Here is a 27,016-nt window from a genome sequence, read left to right as displayed (position 1 = left end):
GGCAGAAAGAAGAAACGGACAGCCGTGTTTCCTTTTAAAGTATTCAACAAGCTGTAACTAGATTATATTTATTTATTTGATTTCTTGCTGTGAAGGATGGGCCTGAAGGACAAGCGGAGAGAGGAGATCGTTCATTTCTGATGGACTGCTGTCTGCAGGAGAAAACCTTTAATGCCTATTACGCCTGTGCTCGGGGAGAAATTCTGCTCCCCGGATCGACGCTTCCAGGTAAAACCCATACCTACAATTTTCCAAAGGTTTCTGTTTGACTGTTGTTGTTACATAAACATTGCACATAAACAGATGTTATCTGTAGAGTGGTAAATATTAAAAACAAAAAGGTGTGTGCTATAAAAAACACACCGACATATCATACCAACAACAATCATATCAGATTAAAAGTGGGATATTATTGCTTCTTTCAAATGTGTATGATCATATATACTGTATTCAAATAATAATTATGTATTAATATTCTGATTTAATCTTAATTGTGTAGTCTATAAAAATTGTGACAGATGCCCAGGATGATTTTTTGTTTTTGTTTGTTTGTTTGTTTTATCTGACTAACCTCATTTGTAGCTATAAACAGTGAATATTGGATATTTTTGCTTGAAAAATTATTTAAACAAATAATCGCTAAAATAGTTCCAAATTATTGCAGAAAGTTTATTAATAATGTGTTTTCCTCTGTACATGTCAGTGCTATGTACTCAAATGATCATAATCAGATGAAGGGAAGTACATCTCTAACATGTATGAATGTTGCACATTTAATATAAGATAATGGTCCCATTTAAAGTCACAGTACACTTTTACCTGACAACAAGCATTGTGAAGTTAGAGCGGTGAGTTTACCGTACATTTAACGGTGAGAAAATCAGAAGCGTTACCTGCTGGATGTGTGTGACCACCCACCCTCTTAAACTGTGTGTGACCCGGCCTGTAGTTCACCTCTGCAGTGTGGGAGCCTCTCACACCTCTCACCTCTCAAATTATTTGACTCAAACTGTGACTACAAACAATGGAGGTGAGACCACACTTCCTACTTTGCTGCCATTTAGGCCAGCGGGATCCGTATCGGAAACTGATGAACCATTGTCTTCGTCACAGAGCTCCGACCAGAGCTGGTGGGAATGTTTGCTTTTCACATGTAAACTGTATTTGGATGAGAGGATTACCTGTGCAGGGAAACCAGTTTCTGCTGTTTGTAGAATCAAATCAATTTGATGTCCTGTATTCTCCAAGATGACTTTCCAGTTCAGCCTATGGGACAAGTTCAGGGAGCTGTCCAACCTTTCCACCAGCACCTTTAACAACCTGGTCCAGCTGGTTACCCGCTTCCTCCAGAGGAAGTGCCTCTCGCTCTCCATCCTCAAAGTAAGTCACTTTTCTAGCTTTCCCGATAAATAAACAATAAACATTTATTTATTTGATGGTAAAAAATTGTATTATATCTTTAAAAATATGGTCACCTGTGTGTTTTTCTGTGTAGGTAATCGAGTTCGGGGAACTAGATAAGCCCACGGTGCGCTTCTTGCGTCAGGTGCTGACCAAACTGCTGAAGGAAACAGATCCTGACGACCTAGCCAGCATATTTGGAAGGTGAGCCTCGTTGTGTATGCGCTTAGTTCTTGGAGGTTTGGAGGTTTAAACATGTGAATTAATGCAAAATAAGACAAAATAAAAAACAAAACTACAAATCTGCATCCATGCTAGAAGCTCTGTGAGGCTGTAGGATGGCACAACGGAGATCTGAGCTTGAATTTGCCTGCATAGACTTCTGAAACAGAAGACTCTAACATGATGTTTGCAGGGACAATGCTCCCTGTGTGCATCATCTAGTGTGTTTGTATTTGCTAATTAGCAATAAACAAAGCTTAACAAGTACAACTGAGGCTGATGAGAATATTAAAAGATACAAATTCAATTTTTGGCTTGATGATGATGCTAAATAAAAGATGAAAAGTTGTATGATTCATCCTCTGGGGATCATGAATGTCTGTAAAAAGGATTCATGGCAATCCATCCAACTGTTGCTGAGATATTTCAGTCTGACAGACATGAACTGCCATCCTTGTTGTCCCTCTGAGAGCACGGCTAAAGAGTCCATTGTAACATTTCAGCAATGTTGACCACCGCTAGCCAACATCTTGTAAGACAACTCCTCTTTACTGCTTCGCGCCGCGTGAATGTCTCAGATCAGTGTCTCTCGTTCTTTCCCGTCCGCCAGGATTTCAGGAATTCCCAAGCTAGGAATGCTGCGGGAGGGCTTGAAGCTTTTCATCAGTCACTTCCTGCTGAAGAGTGCCCAGTCACAGGGACCAGCTGAACAAGCAGCGCTGCTGTCAGAGCGCGCTCAGGTCGCCACCAAATCCATGGAGGCCAAAGAGGCCAAGCTCAAACTGTAAAACACACACACACACGAACAAGAAGCCCGACAGACGTATGTAACAAAAAAACGCGGGAACAGAAGAAGGCTTGTTAGCAGGAGACAAAGGACTCAAACCTGCCAGTGTTTTGCAAAGAGGAATAAATGTGATTTTGATATTAAATTAATGTTTTTACTTTGGGAAAGACTTGTACATCATTTTTATGACTAAGATTTTTAAATCTAGATCGATTCAGCTTTATCGTTCTGCAATAAATAACTACAGACTTACCAATAACGTGGATATTTTATATAGTCCACATCACAAATACATCATTTGTACATTTGTTAGTCAGACATTTTTCCTAAAGCTTTGACTTCTTTCCAGAGAGAACCATTTTCTCTCATAGCCGCCCTCATTTCTCTTTTTTTTCTGAGGCAGTCTACAGCAAGATTTAATATCGTTGTGTTTAGGTTAGCTGGAACCATTCTTCTGGGCTTTACTGAGTCTATTTACACTCACACACAGAATAAAGCAGATGATATTAAAGTATTCCTGAGCTTTAAACACAGCCGATTACTGTATGTTTGTATGTTGTTCCTTTTTCTGTTGATATTTCCACCAAACAGTGAGAACACAGAAGACGGCGGTGTCATTCATTCAGCGTTTACACGCCCCCATGAAATGACCCCGGGTCCTCGAGTCTAGCCTTTTACTGTTTGCTCGCTGACACCAGTATCCGCCCGCGTGTTTAGCATAGCAGAGTCATTCTGTTACATTTGATACTTGCTCTTATTAATTAGCTGCATCCGCGCCGCAGCCTGTATCAATTCTGAGGCTTGAGTGTGGCCCGGGGTCAGGAATGGGCCACCAAGGTCAACCAGAGGAAATGTCCTTCACTAGTCCACAAAGCACACTGTAACCTCCCTCTGAAGCCACATGTAACATTTAGGCATGCTTGTCTCTGATGACAAAGAGACGTCCCTCCATTGACGCAAAGACAAATACACTTGGGGGGTTGAGCTGTGGTGTCTTTTATCTAGAAATGATGCCGACTACTGGGAAGAAAACTGGAGAATTTACCAGTTAAAAAGGTGGTGATAGTGGGATCAATGGGCTCACTGTGCAGTCCATACACTGGCCATTGTCTAAAGCTGTGAGCCAGACTTGCCATCAGCTTCACCTGGTGTACTCTGGTTGGGCTTGACCCTCGGTTGAACTGTGATTTAGTCTGCTAAAGCTAAAACAAACACCTGAAGATAACCAACAGATCCCTCAGTAATCCTGTTACAAATGACACATAATCAGTCAACCCCGGCTATAGTTTAACGCTGATGACTGCGGGAACCGTGACAAGCGAGTGTGGATTGTGTTTTCGGTAAATGCATGTACAGATGAGTTATTAAACCGGACACAGTGGTAGACTTGTCCAATATGATCAAAAGATTATGAAATAAAAGAAGAAGATGATGTTATGTGTCCACATATGTAATATAAAATAACCTGTAGTAACACATCTTATATAAATAATGTTTGTGTAGGTAGGAAAATGATGGAAGTCCACTCTTATTTGTCTTGTACCATACAGAGCCTATAACACAATTTACATGTGTTATGTTTAAATCCCTTTTTGTCTCATTGTTTTAGATCAAGAATGGTTCATCAAATTTTTTACACACCAATTCTCAGATGCAAAAGCAAAAAAATAAGAGCTGACATGAAATCTGTGTGGCTATAATAATTTATTTCATCAGTTTAGAAACCAAAAATTGTTTTTATTGAGGATAAATGAGTTTTAAAATGATTCCAGTCCCTTTAAAATAGTGCCGGAGCAGCCAAGTTGTCGCTCAACGAGCCGTTTAAAAGGTTTATTAATGCCAGCCCATTGCTAGTGTGGTGTGAAATGTTTCCTGCGTCTCACTGCCTACTCGCTGTTTGCTCTCACTGCACGTTTGCACAGATCCGACAGCGCTATTAACAGTAATTCCCATGACCCGACCTGTCAAGAGCAAGGAGAAAAACACAAGGCTGAAACACCGCGAAAGGGTCGTAAATCAAATGACTATTATTATTATTATTATTATTAAAAAATAATAAATAAAACAAAACTTGCACCCAAAAATTATATAAAAACATTTTATTTCACATTGTTTGCACCAAGAGAGACGCTAAACAATAATTTATCATGCACTGGTATATGACCTTCTTTTTTTTTTATAAATACAGTATAGAAAAATAAACATAACATTTATTTTCCAGCGTGATGTGACTCACTGCGGAAGTTTGAACAGCACAAAGAACAAAAACGAGGCCAAAATAAAAGAGAAATGACAGCGGACTATTTACTGTAGTGTGAGCTATAGGTTATTATTGACAGATTATTGCTGATAAACGAACAGCACAGCAGAAAGATTGCAAAAAATCCTGAGCCAGTTTACAGCGTTTGCATATAAACCATGCAATATGTCGCGGTTTGAACTCCCCTGCTTTATTGCTTGTTTATGCCACCGAGATCATTTATTCTTGACCTAAATTTTTATTATTTTCATGACAAAAAAAAAATCTCATTAATTCCATGGAGGTGACTCAGAGGTTGGATTACATGCAACTGCATTTTTTTTTTTTTAGCGAAAACCCCCCCAACAGTCATTACAAATGGAGATCGCCACCTTTCGCCCTTCTTCGGCTTCAAGGCTGTGGACTTATGTCACTGGTGTGATTCCTCTCGTCGTCTGAGGAGCAGTCTGACGAGTTGTACAGGAAATTATCGCCCTCCTCGTCGTCACTGTCTCTAAAGTCTCTTATTCTGCCGTTTTTTGAGTCTGTCTTGCTGTTATAGTCCGACTGTTCGAGTCCGTCAGATTTCTCCTGGCCGTTCTTGTTGCCTTTCTGCTTCTCGGCCTCCTGCGCGGCCTGTTCTTTGGCCTTCTTACTTCTCTTCCACTTCATGCGTCTGTTTTGGAACCAGATTTTAACCTGAAGAAAGAAAAAAATGATTTAATTTAACCGGTTTACACACAGAAACTAAAAATACCTGTGCGTAACTATGCGTAAAGATTGCGTAAAGCGTCACCAGTCCACCTAACATTGACCTCTGCTGTGTTACAATTATCTGACACTGAAAACATGTCCAAAAGGTGATTTAATTGACTATTTGTTTAATAAAATATCATCATGTATATGATATATATCATCAAATCATATAAAAGCAAAATATCAACCCTAAGTTGAAGGACATTGGAGTGACAGGAAACTAGTCAGGATGCATCGGAATGATTCTCAATTATTATTCAGGAAAAAAACTAAACGTTAACTTCCCTTTAAACCAGGTGCACTAAACTGTTCAGTCCTCGCTATGAGATATATTACCTGCGTTTCGGTCAGCATGAGGGACGTGGCCACTTCAAAGCGCTTCGGTCGTGACAGGTACTTATTCAGTTTGAACTGATGCTCCAGCTCCAGCAGCTGCTGACTTGTGAATGCAGTTCTTGGTCTTCTGCACTTGCCAAGCAAGTTGGACTGCGCCTGAGCTGCAAGAATGGAACACAAAAAAAATGCACACAGTAAATTCCATGCACCTCTTTTTAAAAACGCAGACTAGAGAGTTTAGGTTAACTCTAAATTAAGAGATTAATCTTCAAACATTAACAGCCTGTTTATGCCTGACAATAAAATCTGTAAATATTAAGGAGCAATTAAGCCAAAATCAGTCCAAATTCGTCAGCCTTCTGTTGTTGTGGTGTAATAAAAAATATAATTTTCTACATCTCTGTGCTCCAAGCATACTCAACAAGGTCGTCCACATATGAATATTTCCATAGAGGAGCTATTTGCCCCTCCATTTTGAACAAATCTGTTAAAACGAGCAGAAACAAAAAAGGCAGTATCTGGTGAGCAAATAGCATGTCGACTGTGGGTTTCACACTCCTCTGCTACTTTCCCACTGTCCATTATCTGTCCATTTTAGTTCCTCCTAGAAAAAACATCACTCTGTGACAGCCTCTCCATTCAGACCGTCAGAATATTTAAGAAAAACTGACTTTATTTCAAAGAAGATAAGACATGGGTGTCTAAATTTGAGTCTTTAGCACAATAACAGAAGCTCTCTTGAAGCAGACTCTTGTTGGCCTCCATTAAAATATTAAGTAGCATAATTCTAACACATCAACCCTGTGATATTTTGGGTACAATCAAACATTTATACTTCAGCCACACACAACCAGAAGGCTCCATAATATTTTTAGATTTATTTTGAGTGTAAATGTCAGAGCATTCTGCAATGAAACAGCTACTTACAATTAAAGTCAGACATTTTGGGCAGCATCATCCCGGCTGTGGAGACCCGGAGCCAGTGGTCCAGCTGGAAGGTGCTGGCCGACAGTTTGATGGGATCACTGGTGTGGTGGTGATGGGAGCCGTGTGGGTAGGAGTAAGACAGGGCAGGGTGTTGGCCTGCGAGCGCAGCTGCGGAGTAGGTGTACATGGGATGGCCGTAGAGAGCCTGTGCTGGGATCCCTGCGGTGCTCTGCGGATGTAATCCAACCATGCTGTGCGGACTGTTGAGGAAACCCGGTTTAGGAATCAACCCGCAGGTGGAAATCCTCGGCGGTGACGGCGTCTCGGTGCGTAAAGAATCGGCGCTGGTGGTCAGCTCCGGGGCTCCAACACTTCCAGACGACGGGATGGAGGAGGAAGACAGGGAAGTCACAAGCGCCAGCGGAGAGGTCTGCACCTTGGGTGTATCGACTGCTAAAAGCGCGTCAATGCGAAAGTTCTTGGATTTCTCCATCGGGGCACCCGGTGCGCGTCCTTGTCGCTTCTGCTGCCGTTAAACGAAGGAGAAGTCGGTGCCGTTTTCCCACCTCTCAAAAGTTATGATGTGGTCCGGAGTGTGAGAGAGGAGCTCTGTGTGACACTTAATCCCTGTCAGACGGAGGCGATTGGTGCAGCCGTCTGGTAGGGGGGGCCGTCCCAAGCGTCACAGACCCAACAACGCCTCTCTGCTCTAATCACTGTGGAGCACGGCGCTGGCCGCGTTATTGCTTTCATAAAATATTGCTATTATCAGAAAATGACGCAAACGTTTGAAATCAGACTTTTTTTGATCAGATGTTATATATAATTCATTAACAGCTGCTTTATGGAGCAAACGTTTCTAAGGTTACGTTTTATGATTATAGGAGTAAGTATGCTGCTGCTGTTGGACATTTTTGGATGTTGTCTTACTGCTTTCATCAGAAATTTGACCAGGAGCAGGTGTAGTAGCATTTTCCTAAACATCTGCAACCACAAACACTTCAAAAATATCCACCATATAAATAAATTTAAGCAATAAAGTTCATTTTTCTTGATGCAAAAACATGAAATAGTCACTCATAAATCGAAATTTGGATGATCTACATTGGACCTGCATGCCCCACGGATCATGTGAAGATAAGAGATGCTTCGAGTAATATTTAGTTCAGCTTTAAACTAATAATTAAAACAAAAAAACATGATTTTAATAACAAAATATTAAATGTCAGCACAGGCCAAAACATTGTAGGATGAGTAGTTCCAGCCCTAACATGTCAGAGGATGTGAAAGGTCATCAGGCTCATCTTGTTTTATTGAATTTAGATTGGAAATAAAATAAATATATAGTCTTTTAAAAAAATAGAAAGGAAGGAAGAAAGAAAGAAAGACGCTGAAGTGAACATGTTGAGCCGGAGCACCCTGTGAGGCCAACTGGGAAATTTAAGTAAAAGCCTTCTGTCGCTGTCCGAACCTGAAGGTGACAGACGCACACTTATAATGGAGCTGTATAACCAAATTGATTAGGTTAGAAGCTCTTTGCTTCTGACATGATGTTAACACCAAGCCGAGTTTTGTTTTGGAGGCTTTTGCCAAACAGAGTTTGCTGCATTAAAAGTGTATTTTAAAAACAGCTTTATTGCTAAAAAATATTGTTGGCATTTTTCTTTTTAAATCAAAAACATCACAAGCTGTTTTTTTAGTTCCTAGAAAAGCTCTGAGTTACTGTTAAAACAAGACACATTTTTGGCACAATCCGTGCGCAACGAGCAGCAAAAGAAAAAAAAATCATAATTGAAATCCCGAAAGATGATGAGGACAGAGATGTGGCTAATAGGCCCGTGGCTCCGGGTGACTTGGGTCTAATAAGCCACTTAAAGTTAATGGAAGAGGAGGTCAAAATGAGAATTATTGACACCCAGTTGCCCTTAACCTGTCTACCAATAAAGCTGATTAGTTTTTGTCAATTCATCAGCTAACCGCGCTCCTGGGACGTTTATTTGCTCGGGGGAAATCAACAAGTCACCGGGTAGTTTTCAAGTAAAGGATCGCCATTTAATTGTGGACCTTGATGATCATGACCAATTACAGAATGATAACTGGGAGATTGATGTGGAGGGCTGCGTGGAAACGTGGGGCGGAAAAAAAATAGAAAGAGAGGAAGGAGACGGAGATAGACTGGTGCCAACTTATTTTTGTGGATAAAATAATCTAAATTAAGCATGCACACTCCATAAAATGATGATATTGTGAAGGGATAAATAAACATCTTAACCTCTGGATATTTAGTGACAAAAACAGAAGTCTTGTTTTGCACCTCTCTCATCAATTAAACGCATTTATCAGCTTTTTTTATTCTTTTGCGTGATTATTATAACAGCCGGAGTCTTGATCGCCACACAGCCGAGCTGCGCCTTGTCCCCACCGCGGGTTTAATTTCATTAAGGGGTAGCCCGCATGAATATTTCTATTAAAGCAGCGGTGAAATATGGAGCCATTTAGTATTGGCCTTCACCGATCACCCAGATTTATCGCTCCTTTTCATCACATCTAAGGGAGAGAAAATTAATAAGGCACCCTCAGATGAAACCGGACCCTAAAACCTTGGTCTTTCCTGAAAGCTGTTAATTTGCTCTGTAATTACTTTCACAATTAACTAAAATACAAATCAAAGTGACAAATCGGGATAGTTTATATATTAATTACCTTCGGTAAATGTGTTCATTATGAAAAGGCAATTTAAAGGGACCCGCACTGTCTCTCTTAATATAATAAATATCTTCGGTTAAATTGGCTGCTTTCATGAAATGTGTTTTTATAGAAAATGCTTTTAAAAAAACATTTGTGGCTCATAATCATTCAGCAGATTTTTTTCCACCTCCAATGAGCTGCCTAATTTCTGTCAGACAAAATCCCAAATGTCAATATCAGCAGAGATAATTAGAAGAGAAACATCAGCATCTCAAAGTCTGAAATTCAATATTGCCGCTTAATTTGTCTCAGACGTGTTATCAATACACTGTGAATGGAGGGAATACCTGTCGCCCTCAACATCACTCTGCAGTATTATATATAGGCCCAATCAGATCTTATTGATCAAGCCATTTGCTTCTGCCTCATGCTCATGCTTTTAAAGCCTTTATTCGTTCAGCCAATAAAAAGCTCGATGATACCAGTCATCAGTTTGTTGACAAAAAGTGCACTAATAATAATACCAACAATAATATATGTAACTCATAAATACTTATACATGGCTACAAAATATGAATCAGTATCAAATCAAATATGTAAAGTGAATTAGTTTCCCATGAAGGCTACAGTGAGGGAGTAAATAAATAAATATCTACAAAGTAAAGCACAAATTTAATTTATAAAATTGTACTTTTGTTTCAGGTTGAAGCTCCAGGTGGATTTAATATTCAAAATGTCTACAACCTGCAGAAGAATCTCACAATACATACATATTAATATAGATATATATAAATCAGTTTATGAATGCAACGTGACAGGCATTATTAATAGGACTTGTTTTTGAATGCACCAGAGTGGAAAACGTGGACAGTGAATGCATTTAAATTTAGAAAATGACCACAATCAGCGCTGCTTTGGAAAATACTCAGACTGAGAAGGTGTTTGCTCATTTCAATATGTTCCAATGCATTGAAAATATGTGTCGCTTTTGTCAATTTTGGCATTGATTTGTAGTGGTGGTTGTGTATTTTGATATGAATATTTAGTTCTCTATCTCTTTTGCTCGAGGCGTTGAAATCAAAACATAAACATATTAGGCTTTCTTGCAGGGCATTTGTATTAGATTATGTTTTATTATTATATTATTATATGTTAGGTCTGGTCATATAATAATACACATGTGATAATAGTCTGTAAATAATCCAACGCCTCTGAAATCATTTTTGTTCTCACTTTTGATTCACACTCAGCGTAATTGTTCTTTTTCTGTGCTTGTATAGTTAGAGGCTCACTCCACCTCCCTGCATTTGTAGTTTGAGTGCCAGAAAAAGAGACACAACACACAATAAGAGCTAAGGATGAATTTGACTGATAGCATTCTTTTTCCCAAAAAATTTCTATAGATATCGTGATAATATTGTCATTATGAATTATTTTGGCACAATAATCGTGTAATGAAAATCTGATATCATGACAACCCTAATACATGTTAACCCAATAGTTAATAATAATTATATCTGATATAACTGATAGAAATTTAAATAATCATTATGTCTTAATAGTCTTATTTATTTCTTTTCAGAACAAACCAAACACAAAAGACAGAGCAATACAGTAAAGGAAATAAACCATCACACCACTGGTGGCATCATCCTGGAACATAATACTGTTAATTTTACATATGCACAAAGCAAATAGCAACAAACAAACAGACATTTATAAATCTGATATAGATATTTATGAATATGAAAGAATTTTTAAAAAGTGACTCAGCTGAGCTGCTCATTTCTCTCTTTAAGGATCACAAATTCAGAAAGAAAACGTTAAACAGATACAGTTTGATCACTCTTAAGTTAAACCTTGCTGTAGCAATCCCATCATACTTACTGGAGAAAAAAAAGGACGGCATTGTACGTATAACATCAATAAGACAGTTATGCAGAATCCATTTTTTTCTGTTTGCTCAAAGGCAAAACACTGTGTGAGCAGTGTATCATTAGCGGGGTATCATTCCCTTTAGTTGTGACGTAGACTGGAACTGGTCCAAGGAATGAACCTTGAGGTACACCACAGGCTTCCTACAGACATCAAGAGATGCAGTATGTTTAGATTGTATGTTATGTTTTCTGAGCAATTTAAGGACCTTCTTTTTAGTGTTGGCTATGGTTTAATAACTAATTAAGTACAGTTGAAACAAATAACTTGACAGGTAAACATAAACATGTGTGTGTCTGTGTATTTATATATATACATGTATATATATAAACAACAATTACATTTGTACCCTGGATAAAAAAAAATGCGAAAAGTGCAAAGGATGATGAAAAGTCCAAGTAGGTTTTCACTTACAAGGAATTTGTTTTGGTGTAATTGGGGCATAACAAACATTAAGTAAAAATATAACGAAGATAAAAATCCATCCAGTACTAGAAGATATAATTATATGTGATAATATATGTACAATATGTTTTAGGAAGTCCAGAAGAGGCTAAATAAAGTGTAGAGTTTGTAGATATAATGTCAATGTGACATGTAGATGCTGGGGTGAAGGGTGAGAGAGTGTCAGAGGGGGCTCCGGGGCCTTGTTGATAGGACTAGCAGCAGATGGGAAGAAACTGTTGTTGTGGCGTGGTGAGGTTCTGGTCCTGATGGACCGCAGCCTCCTGCCAGAGGGGAGTGATTCAAAGAGTTTGTGTGCAGGGTAAAAGGGATCAGCCACAATGTTGTATGTTCTATGAAACAAGATGATGAGGTATACTGTGTCACTGGGTTAAAGAAGTGGGTAACTAATCCAGATGTCAGATCAGACCACATAATAAACAGTCTAGCTCAGGGGTCTTCAATCCATGAACCTAGGGGGGTCTGCAGTGGTACTGCAAGGGGGCCACCAATTTTTGTCATAATAACAATTTTCACCAATAATGTTTAATGTGAGAGTGCAGATAACTGAGAAAATACAAACAGTGGAGGCAGTTTCCCTCCAGTTGGATGAATTGGTGGACATGTCCAAAGACACACAGCAGAGAGATATGCTTGACAGTTTTACGACTTTGACCTTTGACCTAATGAGGGGTCCCCCCACTTCCCCACTTACAGTACAAGAGGAGATAAGAGAAAAGTTGTGTGAAAGTGTCTTCTCTATTACCCCTGTCAACAGGTTTACACATACACAGACACATTACTTTAATCAACATTTATGGTCTTCTCCCCTCCAAGTCTTGGGGACTTTGATTCATGGAGTCTTGGGGTCTTTGCTATTGGTTGTGCGTAATGTAGGTAAAGTTAAAAGAGAATGTTTAGGAAATGGTGGTGTACAGAATGCAAGAATGAATTCTGAATGATTCTTTGCAAAGACAAGGTCAATCAGCACGCGATTGGTCAAAAATGAAGAAAGACCTCGAGCATGGGGAGACCTAAGCATTTATCCCCTCGTCTGCTGCGGGAACCCAGTTGTAAAATAACCTCAGCTGATATCTGGTGTTAGAGAGATGCAAGGCTAACCCTCTCAAATGGCTGAAATAAAGTAATAAATGTAAATGGTGTCTGGCATTCTTTTTCTGGGTATAAAACCGTAACCTTAGAGCTGGTTGAATCAGACACCAAAGTCAGTGAAAGCACGAGGTTGACAAGATACATATATAGATACATACATTTTCTCGAAGGGGCGATCCGTCTGCATCCGGCTGGCTATTGGATGGTTGGATGGAGCCACTGCGAGCACTTCGAGCACTCCCACATCAACGATTCGTCCTCGTGCGAATCGCCTGCGGTTAGGACCTACATTAAGCACAACCAATAGCAAAGTCCCCAAGACTCCATGACTCAAAGTCTCCAAGACTTGGAGGGGAGAAGAACATAAATGCTGATTAAAGTAATGTGTCTGTGTGCGTGTAAACCTGTTGACAGGGGTAATAGAGAAGACACTTTCACACAACTTTTCCCTTATCTAAAGGTGGGGTCAAAGGCTGTACCCCTCCTGGTACAGCCTTTGCCTGTAACCTTTCACCTTCAAGAAGAAGCTAATTTTGAGCAGTAAAAGTGTATAATATAACGCTGGAGAAAAAACACCTGTTATATAATACCATTAAACACTAACATGCATATATTTGATCACATATAATAAAATAAAACAAACCAAAAACGTGAAGATTGACTGTAAATATTTTTTTATTCCAAACTTTATTGAAAGAACAAACAAATAAAGAATTCAGTCATACAAGTTCACATTGTACAATAGTAACATAGCACCAGCATAGTTACATGAGTATAGTAAGGATCAAAAGGGAAACAGAAAATCAAAAATAAAACTTAAATGTGACAGACTTGTAATCTTACATATAAAAAGTTCATAGATACATAAATAAAGTTCTAGATATAACTGTTGTGACAGGTTATTGGTTGAAAATATCTGCATGAATATTTTTAAGTTTTAAAAAATCAAAGTAAAAGTGCAGTTATTTTTAAAAAATGTTGAAATGTGGGGTATTTTTTGAGAATTCACATTATTTGGTGTAGTATAACAAGTATTTGGCAAGTATAACCAAATTATTTATGTTATATTCTAGTTTTCTGTCCTCCATTATGAAACCAAATCTCACATTATTGTAAGTCAGGGGTGGCACACCTACATTATTTATTTACATATTGCATAGTTCACTGTTACTTGGTTTTTATTTTACTGTTACTGGTTTTATTTAACTGTTATTTATACATGTGTATATAGTGTTAAAATAGGATATTGTATAGGTGTATAGTGTTAAAGTTTTTGTATTTAGGAATTTAGGGCCCCATGACTCCTTCTTCTTCTTCTCCTTTTGGCTTGTTCCTTCAGGGGTCGCCACAGCGAATCAGTTGCCTCCATCTAACCCTGTCTTCTGCATCCTCTTCTCTCACACCAACTACCTTCATGTCCTCTTTCACTGCATCCATAAACCTCCTCATTGGTCTTCCTCTAGGCCTCCTGTCTGGCAGTTCAAAACTCAGCATCCTTCTACCAATATGTTCACCATCTCGCCTCTGGACATGTCCGAACCATCTCAGTCTGGCCTCTCTGACTTTATCTCCAAAACCTCTAACATGTGCTGTCCCTCTGATGTACTAATTCCTGATCCTATCCATCTTGGTCACTCCCAAAGAGAAGCTCAGCATCTTCATCTCTGCTACCTCCAGCTCTGCCTCCTGTCTTTTCCTCAGTGGCACTGTCTCTAGACCAAACAAATTTAGGGCCCCATGACAAAAAAAATCAAATTGGGCCCCCTCTGCGCAGCTGTTGTCACCACATCTATTTTTAAGATTATTTTTTCCTTTATTGATAGTACAGCTGACGATAGACAGGAAGCAGGGGGCAGAGAGAGGGGGAGTGACACGCAGTAAATTAGCCGTCCGATGCGGGATTCGACCGGGTCCAGCTGCAGCGAGGACTATAGCCTCCACACACGGGGCGGCTGCTTAACCTACTACGCTACCAACCACCCCACCACATCTATTTTTAAGATTTTTGTTTTTCTTTATTGATAGTACAGCTGAAGATAGACAGGAAGCAGGGGGCAGAGAGAGGGGGAGTGACACGCAGTAAATTAGCCGTCTGATGCGGGATTCGAACCGGGTCCAGCTGCAGCGAGGACTATAGCCTTCACACACGGGGCGGCCGCTTAACCTACTACGCTACCAACCACCCCACCACATCTGATTTTGGGGGCCCCTGTCAGTCGTGGGCCCTTGGAATTGTCCTAATTTTTCTTCCCTATACGGCGCCCCTGATTATAGGTTAACCAATTTCTTTCTTTTCAAAGTCTTTCCAAAACAAATCAGATAGATTGCAAGAGAACATAAAAAGTGTTTCTACTTCTGTTTTACAAAAAAAGCACATTCATCACAGTCCAAATATATAAATAAATAAATAAATAATAATAATAAATATAAGGACTGTAAACAGATGTAAACAGGAAACACGTCACAGAAGCTTTACCAATGTGTCTTTAGGGTGAGAGGCGGGGCTTAAGCGGCTCGGTTTATTTGACTGACAGGGCTTTCGTCCAATCAGCTTCCAGATATCGCAGGAACTGGAACCAGTGAAGTTGTCCGCCTGCTCGCTGTGTTGTGTTGATTTCTAGAGAGAGAAGACTCGTTTGGATTAACCTAAACTGCCTGCCCCCTCAAGAGTCACAGTGTCTTGTTTCACTCCTTAACACAAAAGTCGAAGGTAAACTGCTCTAATTATCAGACGAGTGTCCTGTAAGCGGAGTTATCACAGTAAAAAAAGGAGAGACTCTCTCTGTGTGTGTCCGTAAAGTTAGCCTTAGCTCCTCTGCTAGCCAGCCGCACCGCTAACGTCAACAAAACCACGTAACATCACAAATGTACGAACCAGCGCCTCGACATGTCATTAATAAAACGTGTTGTGGTGTCTCGGGTTTTGCTGCTCAGGCTCAGACGACGTAAACACGGCGGCTCACACAGCCGGCTGACAGCTGCTGAGTCATGAGCTAGCTCCAGTTTAACCGGCGAGCTAACTATTGTTGTAAAAACACAACGTGAATCTGTCAGCCGGGGACTTAACTCAAGTTAACCTGCTTTAAAAATACCTGTTTCTCTTATAGATCACAGACAGCTAAACTCAGCAGCTTGTTCAAAAAAAAAAAAGGTTGTAAAGCCAGCTAGCTTCAGTTAATTGTTTATAAGTTGAAGTTTCATTTCATGATCATCCACTTTGCCTTGGACATTAGGTAACAGCTTTCACTTTCTCTCTCTGTTTCGCAGAGATAAAGTGGCAGCCTCCGAGCTGAGTCAGTCAATGGGAATAATCTAACAATGTTTAGCTTTGAGGGAGATTTCAAGACAAGACCCAAGGTGTCACTTGGAGGAGCGAGTAAAAAGGTAAAGGTGGTTCTTCTTTATAAAAAACAAATAGTCCCATCATGAAGCGTGTTATTGTTTAAACTGTTGTTTTTTTCCCCAGGAGGAGAAGGCCTCTCTGCTGCACCGCACTCAGGAAGAAAGACGGAAAAGAGAGGTGACTCTTACTGAGTTTTGTTTGCAGACGCTACTCGTGAAATAGGAGGCGACAGCAGCTCAGTATTTTGAGCGTAGACCGAAAGTACGGTAGCTGGAGAGAGAGGTACCTGTTCAACTCCTGGGTGTTGTGGAGAAATTGCTGAAGTCAAAGGTCAATGGTGAGGTCAGGAAGGAAGAAAGTGTTCAGGAGCCTCTGATGTCTGATTGACGCTTGATCAAGGAGAATTAGAGACACTCTCAAAGTTCATCAGAAGTGCCTGAGTCGGTCTCACATTCTGCCCAACTCGTGCTGGTGGATCGACTTTAAACCCAAAGATAAGACCACAAATACTACACGCCCAGAATTAGTCAAAGAGAATGTTTTTACTCATGCAGGTGTTGTTGTCAGCATATTCTAGTCTGGAGACACTATCTATTATGTCTAGGAAGGCAGCAATAGGTCTCTTCGACCCTGGCCACCACAGTGTTGATATACTGTCACCTACTGTTCCCAATCAAAGCCAAACAACTACAGTAATACTGCAGAGGACCTCAAGGCCCACACGTGACCTCATGTAACCTAAGGATAGAAAACTCCATAACACTGGGCACTGCTGAGGCAACCACTACCTTAACTGCTACCTGTATGCGCTACGTGGCTGTCCATCACTACACCATCTCTCTCCACATTTGCATGTCTATGAGCTCTTTGTGTGTGTGTGTGTGCGATTGTATTTTGGGTATATGTAAAAAAAAGAAAAAAAAAGTTGAGTCATCAAGTCTTTAACGCCGCTCCATGTGTCAGTCTTACGTGGTTATTTGAAGAAACCCTTGATGACGATAAGAAGTCGAGTCATACTACTGTATGCCACCAAAGAGTAAACACTAAAGTTTTCATGATATAAAGGCCTCTTTATATCTTTATATTATATCTTTAATCTGCCTCTTTTGTTTCATCGCTCCTAAGTTGTGTTTTTTTTTTATCTCTCAGGATGAAAGAAAACGGCTGAAGAACGCCATCATCATTCAGTCCTACATACGTGGCTACCAGGACTTGAAACGACAGGTAGGTCTGCGAGCACTTCACAGCTCTGTTTTGAAGCTCTTTTAAGCTCTACATCTGAAATATCAGCTGTCTGTTGTTGAGTCAAACAACATATAAATACATTTTGAGGTACTTACATAAGTTAGGCGTTAAACACTGGTAAAGAGTCTGAGAGATGTTCCCGCTTGGTAACTTTCAGTGAAGTTGCATGTCGGCGCTCACATACTAACTCTCGTGCCTGTCTCGTGGTCTCGTAGATGCTGTTTTTGGCGAAGTAGCTTGCAGTCAGTGGGTTAGTGTCACAAAGTCTGGTGATGAACATTTACGTCCTTCTTTTTTTGTTAGTATTATTATTTTTTCATTTTACTTGGTGACACTTATTTTTCTACCTTTTCTCTGTCGTGCCTTGGTTGTGAGGAGTGGACTTTCTTTCAGAAAATAAAAACATGTCTGTTTTAATAATAATTAATGTTTCATGTTGATACATTTATTAATGCACTGATGGTTACCATAAACACACATTCAGTGCTCATTACGAGACCCTAACCACAGCCTGTGCGTTAACAAAGAAGATAAGTAACAACACGTCATCACGTGAGAGATAAAAATGACTTTGTCATGTTTCATAATCACAGATGGAGCCTTCAAACAAAAACGTATGTAACCTTTGAACTCTTTTTTTCCAGTATGCCACTCAGAGAGCCCAGTTTGATGAGCGTGTCAGCCAGACTCTGGCAGGGGGAGTTCAGCACGCGTTGGATGGTCCTAGTCTCTGCCTTTTATCAAGACAACTCATATTTTTCTACAGACAGAGTGTGGATGCACATAGATTGGTGAGAATGACAAGTGATATGACAAGTATACGGATTGTTTCACAGGATGCGCATCTTACTAATTGTGTCTTATTTGTGTTGTCCATAAAGATATGGTTATGCCAGAACCTGGTGAAACTCAACAGTCAGTTTGTGAAGCTGCTGGTGGGCCCACAGACAAACATGAGACAAACATGTATGTTTCAGATCAAGCGGATCTTAGGCTTCTGCTGCAGGTACAGTACTCTTAAAAAAAGAAAAACAAATGTTTAGCTGCTGGACGCATAAATATGTGGTGAGGTGCTTACTTGCTGCTCTTTCTGTCTCCTCAGATTCCTACAGAACTGCAAGGACGACAGTTTAAATGTGTCGGTCCCCATGCGGATGCTAGAAATCTTTTCTTCAGAGAAAACCTATCTTCCCGTTATTCCAGATGCTAACTATGTAGCTTCATTACTCGAGCAGATTTTGCACTATATGGTACAGAAAGGTAAGTCCAGAGCGATCACATTTCAAGTGTGTACTTCAAACAAGGCCTAATTGCCAAACATTAAGGGCTGTACAGAGATGGTGAACGTGTGTCAATATCAATTGGTCTCGAGTGTGTTTGACTACTTTTATCTGTACATGGGCAGTTCCCGCTCTGACTGGCACCTTGAGTGTGTATATATATATATATATATATAGTGCCGTGCACAGGTCAAGTGCATCTCATTGTGTTTACAATTTCCGAGAGGTATGACTCATTTAATCAGCGCTGTTTAAAATAATTCGCGCCCGTCAACACAAAGCATCTTGTTTAATTTTCGGCACTGTGTCAACTGCAGTCAGATGTCTTGAAGCCTAATTAACCAGGCAAGCCCTACTTTTACAGCTAAAAATACGAAGCATAGGGGGAGGAGTGCTGTTACGGTCGATGTTGCAGGTTACCCTTGCTTCTCCTTTCACACTCTCTGCTTCAGCTGACGCAGTTTTTAAGGGCAAGTTAATAAAAAACTGAACTGATTTTGATTCTTAGACCAAAACTACATGGCAAACAACGACTTTTATTGCTTCTAGTGTGAAGTGTGTAATTATAACATTTGTAGATGTTTTATAAAATAAACCAGTGACTTAACCTCCTTTTTTTTTTTATTTCTCTTCTCATCAGGATACTACAGGTCGCTGTACATTCTCGTGAATCACAGACTCCCTTCCAGTCTGGAGTACAGCGACGCTCCCTCTGTCCCTCTAGCAAGCACACTGTTGGAGCACATCCTCAAACCTCTGCACTTTACCTACTCCTCCTGCACAACAGGCGCAAGGTACGGCACAAGAGTAAAATGAAAAGCCAAAGTAGATCTTTTCCTCTGCCACTTAAAATTTATATTCATTCTCTCAGGGTTAGACAGACTCAGGGTCAGTAGGGACAATATAGAGTCTGATGGCATCAGACTATATCTAAGGTATTCATTCATGGGTCACCCTTACTGAGTTCTCAGCCCAGAACAAATTTTACTGCTGTTTGTCGCTTTGTCGAGAGGTCATTTCAGAGGCTGCAGTCAGGAAGGGTAACAGTGGCATGCACGAGAATATGAAGGGCAGAATGCTGCAAGAGTAGAAGTGTGTGACATACAGCAACAGTTACCCAGATACATTCTTCTCATATTTAAATGTGTTATGAGTCACTAGTTACTGGCCAAAAGAGCTGAAGAAAATCTGAATTTTCCTGACCTCTTGTAAATATCATGGATTACAGAGGGTACCCCTCCTGCTGAAGTGTCCGTGAGCAATAGACTTTTAGTTCATTGCGCGGTCAGTGCAGCCATTGATGACCTAGTTGTGATTTTTATCTGGAGGAGATCCCTATAGACAATTAAGACGAGCACAAATAAGACCTTCTCCTTTAGAAAATCATCCGTCAAACTGATCAGACAAACTGCAGCAGTTTTTTTGTCCTCTCCAGCCAGCGCTGAAGCAGTAATTGCTTCAGAGACCAATTTACAACGAGCCATAAAAGGCCCCCAGACTTGCTCGCTCGCCAGAGTGCAGAATATCAGGCTGTTTGCCCTCAGTTTCAGACATTCTTAATAACAAACGACAGGGCACTTCTTTTCTTCTTTGAAGAAAAGCAAGGCGGGAGTGAGAGAAACTTGTGTACACACCGACTCTAACAGCTAATTATCTGACTTGGCCCACCAGATGTGTGTGACTGGGCCACACAAAGCCGCTCTGTTTGGAGACACAATATTGGGAGTACTCACACAGCAGAAGGAGACAGGGTGGTGTTAGAACAAGCCACCCTCTTGGCTAATTTCTGTATCAACATTTCTGGTTTGTTTGTTGCCCCTTTTTCATGCAGCGTGTTAACCTGTCTCATGTCTGTCATCTTACAGGCAGTTTGTATTTTCAGCCTTTACTGAGGAGTTTATCTCTGCGCCGTTCACCGAGCAGATCTTTCACTTCTTTATCCCGGCGCTGTCCGACGTTCGTCTCTCATTCCCGTTCGAGGCCTTCCTGAGCTCCCTGAAAGACACCATCGGCTCCTCCTCGGCACCGCAGAACCAGGCGCCGTGGGTGTTTTACTTTGTCCTCTCTGCAGGGGAGAACTGCTTAGGTGGGTGGCAGAGTCTAGAAGTGTTGACACCTGTGTTTGTACTGCACACTCCCTATATGTACAGTGTACGGCTCATTTGAAACATGCGTTGACTTATAGAGATGCAGATGTGATGGTGTGCACACTAATGGTGATGGATGTGTGCTGGCAGGTTCACTATCAGAGGAGGGTCTCCTGCTGTACCTTCGGGCTCTGCAGACGCTGCTGCCGCTGTTGCCGGTGTCAGAGAGCAGCAACAGGCCTGAAGTTGGCAGCGACTCGGAGGACGAGGATGACACTGGAATCCATCCACCTCCCATGCAGGTACGACACATGTATAAACATGTACGTCTATATGAGATTATAACAACATTAGTATTTGTTGTCTTGATAAATCAGGCTCATAAATGTGGCATTAGGGATGCAATGACCCAAACTGGACTGGCCCTGATACGCATACATTGACGTCATCACGTCAGAGTCTCCAATAACTCCAGAAAAAGTTGCTAGATTTGTTGCTAGTCGCTTTTTGGGGAAAAAACTAATCGCTCGAGAGTCTGAAAAGTCGCAAAATATAGAGACAAAGTCGCTAAGTTGTCAACACTGAACCACTGATTAGTGTCTCAATAAACAACCGAAGCAGCGGGGTTAGAGGTGGTGCACAGGTCTTGACCTGTGTGTCAGCTGTTGCAGTGCAATGTGGGATTTGTAGTATGAGTGCAATTTACCGGCGGGCCATTAATCATAGACGTATGAAATTATCCGGCCACGGAAAAAATAGCGATATATATCGAGTATCGCCATTCAGCAAAAAAATATCAAGATATGACTTTTGGTCCAAATCGGCCAGCATGTATAACCTGTAGCAACGAACATTTGTCACACGTGCAACATGTCATGTCTCTCTATCTCTCTATTAATCTATCTAACCTCTCCCTCTCTCTGCCCCTCTCTCTCTTTTTAACCCAACCGGTCGCGGCGGATGACCGTCCACCAATGAGCTCGGCTCTGCTCGAGGTTTCTGCCTGTTAAAAGGAAGTTTTTCCTCGCCACCATCGCCAAGTGCTCTGTAGATAATAACTGTAAAGTGTCATGAGATAACTTCTCTTATGAATTGGCACTATATAAATTGAATTGAAGTCATGTTCATGCTAGTTTTGTTACATACAGTTGTGCTATCTTATGCACACACGTGTGGGTAAATATAATTATACTATTAAAGCACAAAGAATATAGTTTGTATTTGTGTTTGTGTTCTAACAAATAAAGCTTGCAGCCTTGTGTGCATGCAGTGCAGACAGAGCAGTGGTAGGCTGAACGTAATATAAATAAAGAGCAATTCTGGTCTGAGGCCACATTAACATTGTGCCTTTATCGTGCCTTGATGGTTGTGGCAACGCTGCCAGTCCTAAATACATAACTACATGTCTCACCGATGTTTACCTGATTAGGTGATGGCCTTCAGATTTGAGACTTTGTAATCTAAATGCTCAACATCCCCTCATGTCCTCTCAGTTCTGTCCTTTTTTCTTGTCAAATAAAGGGCATGATGGGTCGAAGTACTCCTTGTTTTTTAGTCTTCCAACCCCACGTGCGTTTCCTTCTCTATCAGGACGACAGCAGAATTTCCGTGCAGCTGATCACAGAGGAGTGCGTCCACAAACTGGACACGAAGCACCAGACTAACGCCCTGCTGAACCTGGTGTGGCGAGATTCAGCCAGCGAGGACGTTTTCACCATGATGGCGTCCATATGTCACACGCTCATGGTCCAGCATCGCCTCATGGTGCCGAAAGTCAGGTACGAATCCACAAACGCGACGTGAATAAGATGAATATTGATCAAAAATATGAGATTGTAGGTATAATATTTTTGAATATATCAAGTTCACAGTGATGCAGATGTTTCCGAATCAAAACATAAACATATATCATTTTTATATGATATCATAACATTTTACACGTCGTGTCAGGAGCAGCCCTGCATTCAGAGAGCTTGTTTACACACCTACCTGATTGAGAGGAAAACTGTGTCTTTATGTGTTTCCGCGCTGTAAGCAGTAATGTAAATAACGGTGAAGTGAGGCAGGCAGTTATCAGTGGTCCGCACCCACTGGCATTTACAACCGGCAAAGGAAGCAGGGATGTCAGGGAAGCTGTCAGTTCTGGATGAGGGCAATTACCCCTTCTCAGGTTGATTACATTAGGGCCAGGATGTCAGAGGTGGTGTGGGGGGGCTGAATGGTGCATTGACTGACAGGAGGTGATCCAGACTGAGCTTTGTGGATGGTCAACCTGCTCTAGTTAATTATTAGAGGAGCCACTTGCTGCCAGTTGATTTAAAATGCGTGGGTGGGGATGTTGATGTATGAAGATTCATATCACGTTTTGCAGCTGTATCTTACTGTTTGCTATCGCCCATAACTTACCCAAAACCATACATAAAAGGATGCACATAAATTAGCTTCCTCGGTAATAAAAAACTGGACACGTGCAGTTGTGTGGTCACTTAGTAATTTGCTTACAAATGTTTGACCAGAATTTAGAAGAATTTCAGCGTCCATCCTCCTCTGCCCCCCCCCTTTAATTTTTTACGGCTTCTTCCCTCTCTTCGCTTTTACCATAAATCCTGCCCTTCGTCTTCCATCATTATTGGATATCTGTACAAAATAATTAGCTCACTGAGAAAGATTAATCACTGCAGGAGTGGACGGGATAGCTTTACAAGAGGCTAAGGGGAGCAAATTGCATCCCGGCCTTGATTTACTGCTCTTACAGCAAAAAAAAAAGAAGAGAGAGAGAGAGGCTGGCCGGTCGTCCAGCCGGCCCGGCACGCTGCCTTTTTTAATAAATATGTAAAATGTCTGGTGAAATGAATTTTATTCAGAGGACGACTTAAAAGCTCTACAAGGATTCGAGGGGGCCGAAATGGATTTTTGATTGGTTTTCTAATTGTGCTAAGCTCAGGTTTGTTCTAGTGTGTTCGCTGTAATTTCACTTTAATTTATTAGCCTTGGATATTTGGTGTAATTTCACTCTGATGGTTCGGTTTCACCCCGTGTGACACTCGGTCGCTAACTCTGATGAAAGTGAAGCACAGATGAGCTTTCGGTGCTTCATTTACTTTTGAGTGGTTGCTGTGATTTTCGTGCTGTCGTGAGATAACGATCGTGTTAATCCGAAAAGTCTGTAAAACTTAATGCGGATTTAGGTAGAAACTCACTTGTTCGGCATCAAATCTGACCCGAGCGCCGCTCTTATTGTTTTCCGCTGAACAGAGATTCTTCCATCACCGCAAAATGAAATGATCTGGGTGTTATTCATCAAGCTGCTTTTCACACACACACATGCACACACACACACACACACACACACACACACACACACACACACACACACACACACACACACAACCCCTTTTGATGCCTTGACTTTGTTTATTAGTGCTTCATTCCATGATTGAAATGGGGGTTTGGGTTCTCTCAGGCCGTAAATCAGCATGTCAGCTGGCATTTAGTGCTTTGTTTCCCATTTCAATCAAACACTTGCATCACTTGTTATGAGCCCACAGCACTACTCCTCGCTTCTCTCCCGAGCCTTGTACTACTGACAGATGGTGTGTGCTCGGCACAAACCATTTTTCAAGTCGACGCTGACGCCCGCGTGACACCCATGCTCTTAATGCTCATTTCCATTTTGGGAGTTTTGAATGGGTTCGGCTGAGATTGAATGGCGGAATGGGGATTTGAGCGTTTGACATTGAGAGGAGGGTATTCAGCAAATCTGAGATCCTCCTTTTCTCTGTCTGCTTTCTTCAGCTCCTTTTTCTACGCTGACCTTTAGGCCTCTACTCTGCGGAGAATACACGATGCCGCCCTATTAAAGGCAGGCATCCTTATAGGTGTCAGCACTGTCACTCTTAAACAAGGGCCTATTATATGCACGGGCACTTTTATTTTACCTTTTTAGCTTACTTAACACATTATTGTCACCTGTACTTACCCTCTGTGTGAAAAGCCATGCAATTTAGGAGCACACACAAACACACACACACACACATACACTTGAACAAAGAGCAGCTTCACACCTCGGTGCCACAGCCCCGTTGAGTGCAGAGCATCTATAGCGAAGAGGTATGCGGGGCCCTCCTCGGCGTTATCATGTAATTCACTGTGAGTGTGGAAGCATGCTGGCGCTGCGGGGTCACAGCGAGGACCAGGCTTCCCCCTCCTCCTCCTCCGTCCCTCCCATTGTCTTGCTCCCCTGGCCATTAAGTTAAATGGGGCTCCAGCAGGAAGCCAGAGGGCTGTTTATGACCCGAGCTGGGTACCCTCGCCAGCAACTAGTTTACTAATGGAAGGTGCCTCGCCTAAATAAAGCTTAATGGCTCATTTAATCTCTTCTCGGCCCTCGCAGGGTATAAAAGGGGAGAGAAAGGCAGAGAAAATTCTATGAGGGAAATGTTGGTTAACAGTGTCATTTATTTTTCCTCCCTTTTTTTTTTTTTTTTTTACCTGCATCCTCTGGTTAACGAGGCAAAGTTAACAAGCACCGCAGACAGATTGACGGAGAATAATTTTACTGTTCTTCACACTGCTTGTGTCGTCTGAATGAAATGGCTCTGTAACGCGTGTCGTTTTGTCGATGAGAGGTGCATACTTTATCAAAATAATGTGCTTTTCTTTTGTCCCCTGCAGACTTCTGTACAGTTTAGCTTTCAATGCACGTTTCCTGAGGCATCTCTGGCACCTGATAACTTCCATGACGACCAAAATGATCACCGGGTGAGCTAATTAAAAGCTGATATCTTTTGTGTGTGCGTCTGTACAATCGTTCATTCAGATTTATTTGTTTATTTCTGTTTACTTAGTCTCTTCCTGTCTGTCTGTCTCTCTGCCCTCTCAGCTCCATGGTGCCACTGTTGCAGCTGATCTCGCGAGGATCTCCCATGACGTTCGAGGACTCCAACCGCATCATTCCTCTCTTCTATCTCTTCAGCTCTCTCTTCAGCCACTCGCTCATCTCTGTGCACGACAGCGAGTTTTTCGGTCAAATGGAAATGGAAGGTAGTTTTCCCCTTTTTTTTAATTTTTTTTTTATGTCATTTCTTTTCACATTAGATTTCTTAGTGTTCCTCATCTGTGCCCTTGGTTATAGCCACTTTTTGTGGCAACAGGATAGCTGGACACACTGATCTACTCATCTATCATCTAACCGTTTCCCCTCATTCGGTGGTCTCCACAAAATAATATACTGTCTGCTGTTTTCAGCAGCTGCACTCCGTCTTGCCGCCATGCAAATGTGAAAATCGATATCTGTAAAAGACAGTGAATCCATTCTCCCCTTTCAACAGGTCAGACGCAGTCCACCATGATGCCCTTCACGCTGTCAGAGCTGGTGACTCTGTCTCGCTGTCTGAGGGACGCATGCCTGGGAATCATCAAGCTGGCCTACCCCGAGACCAAAACAGAGCACCGCGAGGAGTACATGGCCGCCTTCCGCAGTGTGGGCGTCAAGACGAACACCGAGGTTCAGCAGCGCATCCAGGCCGAGCAGAAACGCTGGGTGCAGCTCTTCAAGGTGAGACGTCTAAAGCTACCCGCACGTTATTATTTTATTTTACAAAAAAATGATTTCAACCATCCCAAATTCAAATTCAAAATTCTACTTTCACTTCCTTATCTATGCAAGTGCATAAAAACACACAATTCAGATGATCAGGAAATAAATTATTGTATTTAAATTTATTAATTTGCCTGTTTTAATGCTGAATAAGCTCCTTTATAACTAGTGCTAAACAGGTCATAACTTCTTCGCTAACATCTATAATTTACGTTGCTGTGAAAACATCGGCACATTTCCTTCAAACAACAGTTTATTCAAGTTTCTTGCCAAAAAAATAAATTTAACAGGATTGCACTTGAACGCATCGTAACAACTAGGAGCCGACAGCAGCTCTGTCCTGACTTGTTGGTCAACTTTGGTAAGATTCAGTTCTCTTGTGTTCAGTTTGTGTTTCTTCAGTGACGGTGCCTCCGTTCATTCTCTTTAAATAGTGAAATGGTATTATTAGTAGCATAACTGGGGCAATGATCGCTACTGCACTAAGTGATGGATAAGTATGAATAATAATCATGAATAATATTCCCAAATTTCCCTTTTTGTCCTGGATGTTTGTTCGTCCTAAATATATTTTCTGGCGACTGACTTTCTTTTACTCCAGTCTAATCTTGACA

The 27,016-nt window shown here is 41.2% G+C and overlaps 3 protein-coding genes across 3 annotated transcripts in view; 2 read left to right on the top strand and 1 right to left on the bottom strand.

The window, feature by feature from the left end:
- nom1 (nucleolar protein with MIF4G domain 1) overlaps nt 1-2,577 on the top strand; it is a 10,591-nt gene extending 8,014 nt beyond the window's left edge. Inside the window, exons 9-11 of the mRNA XM_027274384.1 lie at nt 1,249-1,380; nt 1,496-1,605; nt 2,234-2,577. Coding sequence (XP_027130185.1) covers nt 1,249-1,380; nt 1,496-1,605; nt 2,234-2,411 — 420 coding nt within the window. The 3' untranslated portion in view covers nt 2,412-2,577. The remainder of the gene's footprint in view (nt 1-1,248; nt 1,381-1,495; nt 1,606-2,233) is intronic.
- Nucleotides 2,578-4,492: 1,915 nt separating this feature from the next.
- On the bottom strand, nt 4,493-7,242 carry mnx1 (motor neuron and pancreas homeobox 1). Its single transcript, XM_010740889.3, has 3 exons — nt 6,669-7,242; nt 5,742-5,902; nt 4,493-5,348 (listed from the first exon to the last, which is right to left on the bottom strand). Exons 1-3 carry the CDS (start codon nt 7,159-7,161, stop codon nt 5,061-5,063), a joined length of 942 nt encoding a protein of 313 aa, XP_010739191.2. The 5' UTR covers nt 7,162-7,242; the 3' UTR covers nt 4,493-5,060.
- Nucleotides 7,243-15,416: 8,174 nt separating this feature from the next.
- The window catches only part of ube3c (ubiquitin protein ligase E3C), a 29,027-nt gene continuing 17,427 nt past the window's right edge, over nt 15,417-27,016 (top strand). The window contains exons 1-14 of the mRNA XM_027274213.1: nt 15,417-15,558; nt 16,116-16,232; nt 16,315-16,368; nt 17,341-17,415; nt 18,081-18,227; nt 18,318-18,442; nt 18,539-18,696; nt 19,357-19,510; nt 20,582-20,802; nt 20,954-21,105; nt 22,394-22,581; nt 25,478-25,564; nt 25,686-25,846; nt 26,134-26,360. Coding sequence (XP_027130014.1) covers nt 16,167-16,232; nt 16,315-16,368; nt 17,341-17,415; nt 18,081-18,227; nt 18,318-18,442; nt 18,539-18,696; nt 19,357-19,510; nt 20,582-20,802; nt 20,954-21,105; nt 22,394-22,581; nt 25,478-25,564; nt 25,686-25,846; nt 26,134-26,360 — 1,815 coding nt within the window. The 5' untranslated portion in view covers nt 15,417-15,558; nt 16,116-16,166. The remainder of the gene's footprint in view (nt 15,559-16,115; nt 16,233-16,314; nt 16,369-17,340; nt 17,416-18,080; nt 18,228-18,317; nt 18,443-18,538; nt 18,697-19,356; nt 19,511-20,581; nt 20,803-20,953; nt 21,106-22,393; nt 22,582-25,477; nt 25,565-25,685; nt 25,847-26,133; nt 26,361-27,016) is intronic.

Source organism: Larimichthys crocea, chromosome XXIII, assembly GCF_000972845.2.
Source record: "Larimichthys crocea isolate SSNF chromosome XXIII, L_crocea_2.0, whole genome shotgun sequence".
Lineage (NCBI taxonomy): Eukaryota > Metazoa > Chordata > Actinopteri > Sciaenidae > Larimichthys > Larimichthys crocea.
This window is presented reverse-complemented; position numbering and strand designations above follow the sequence as displayed.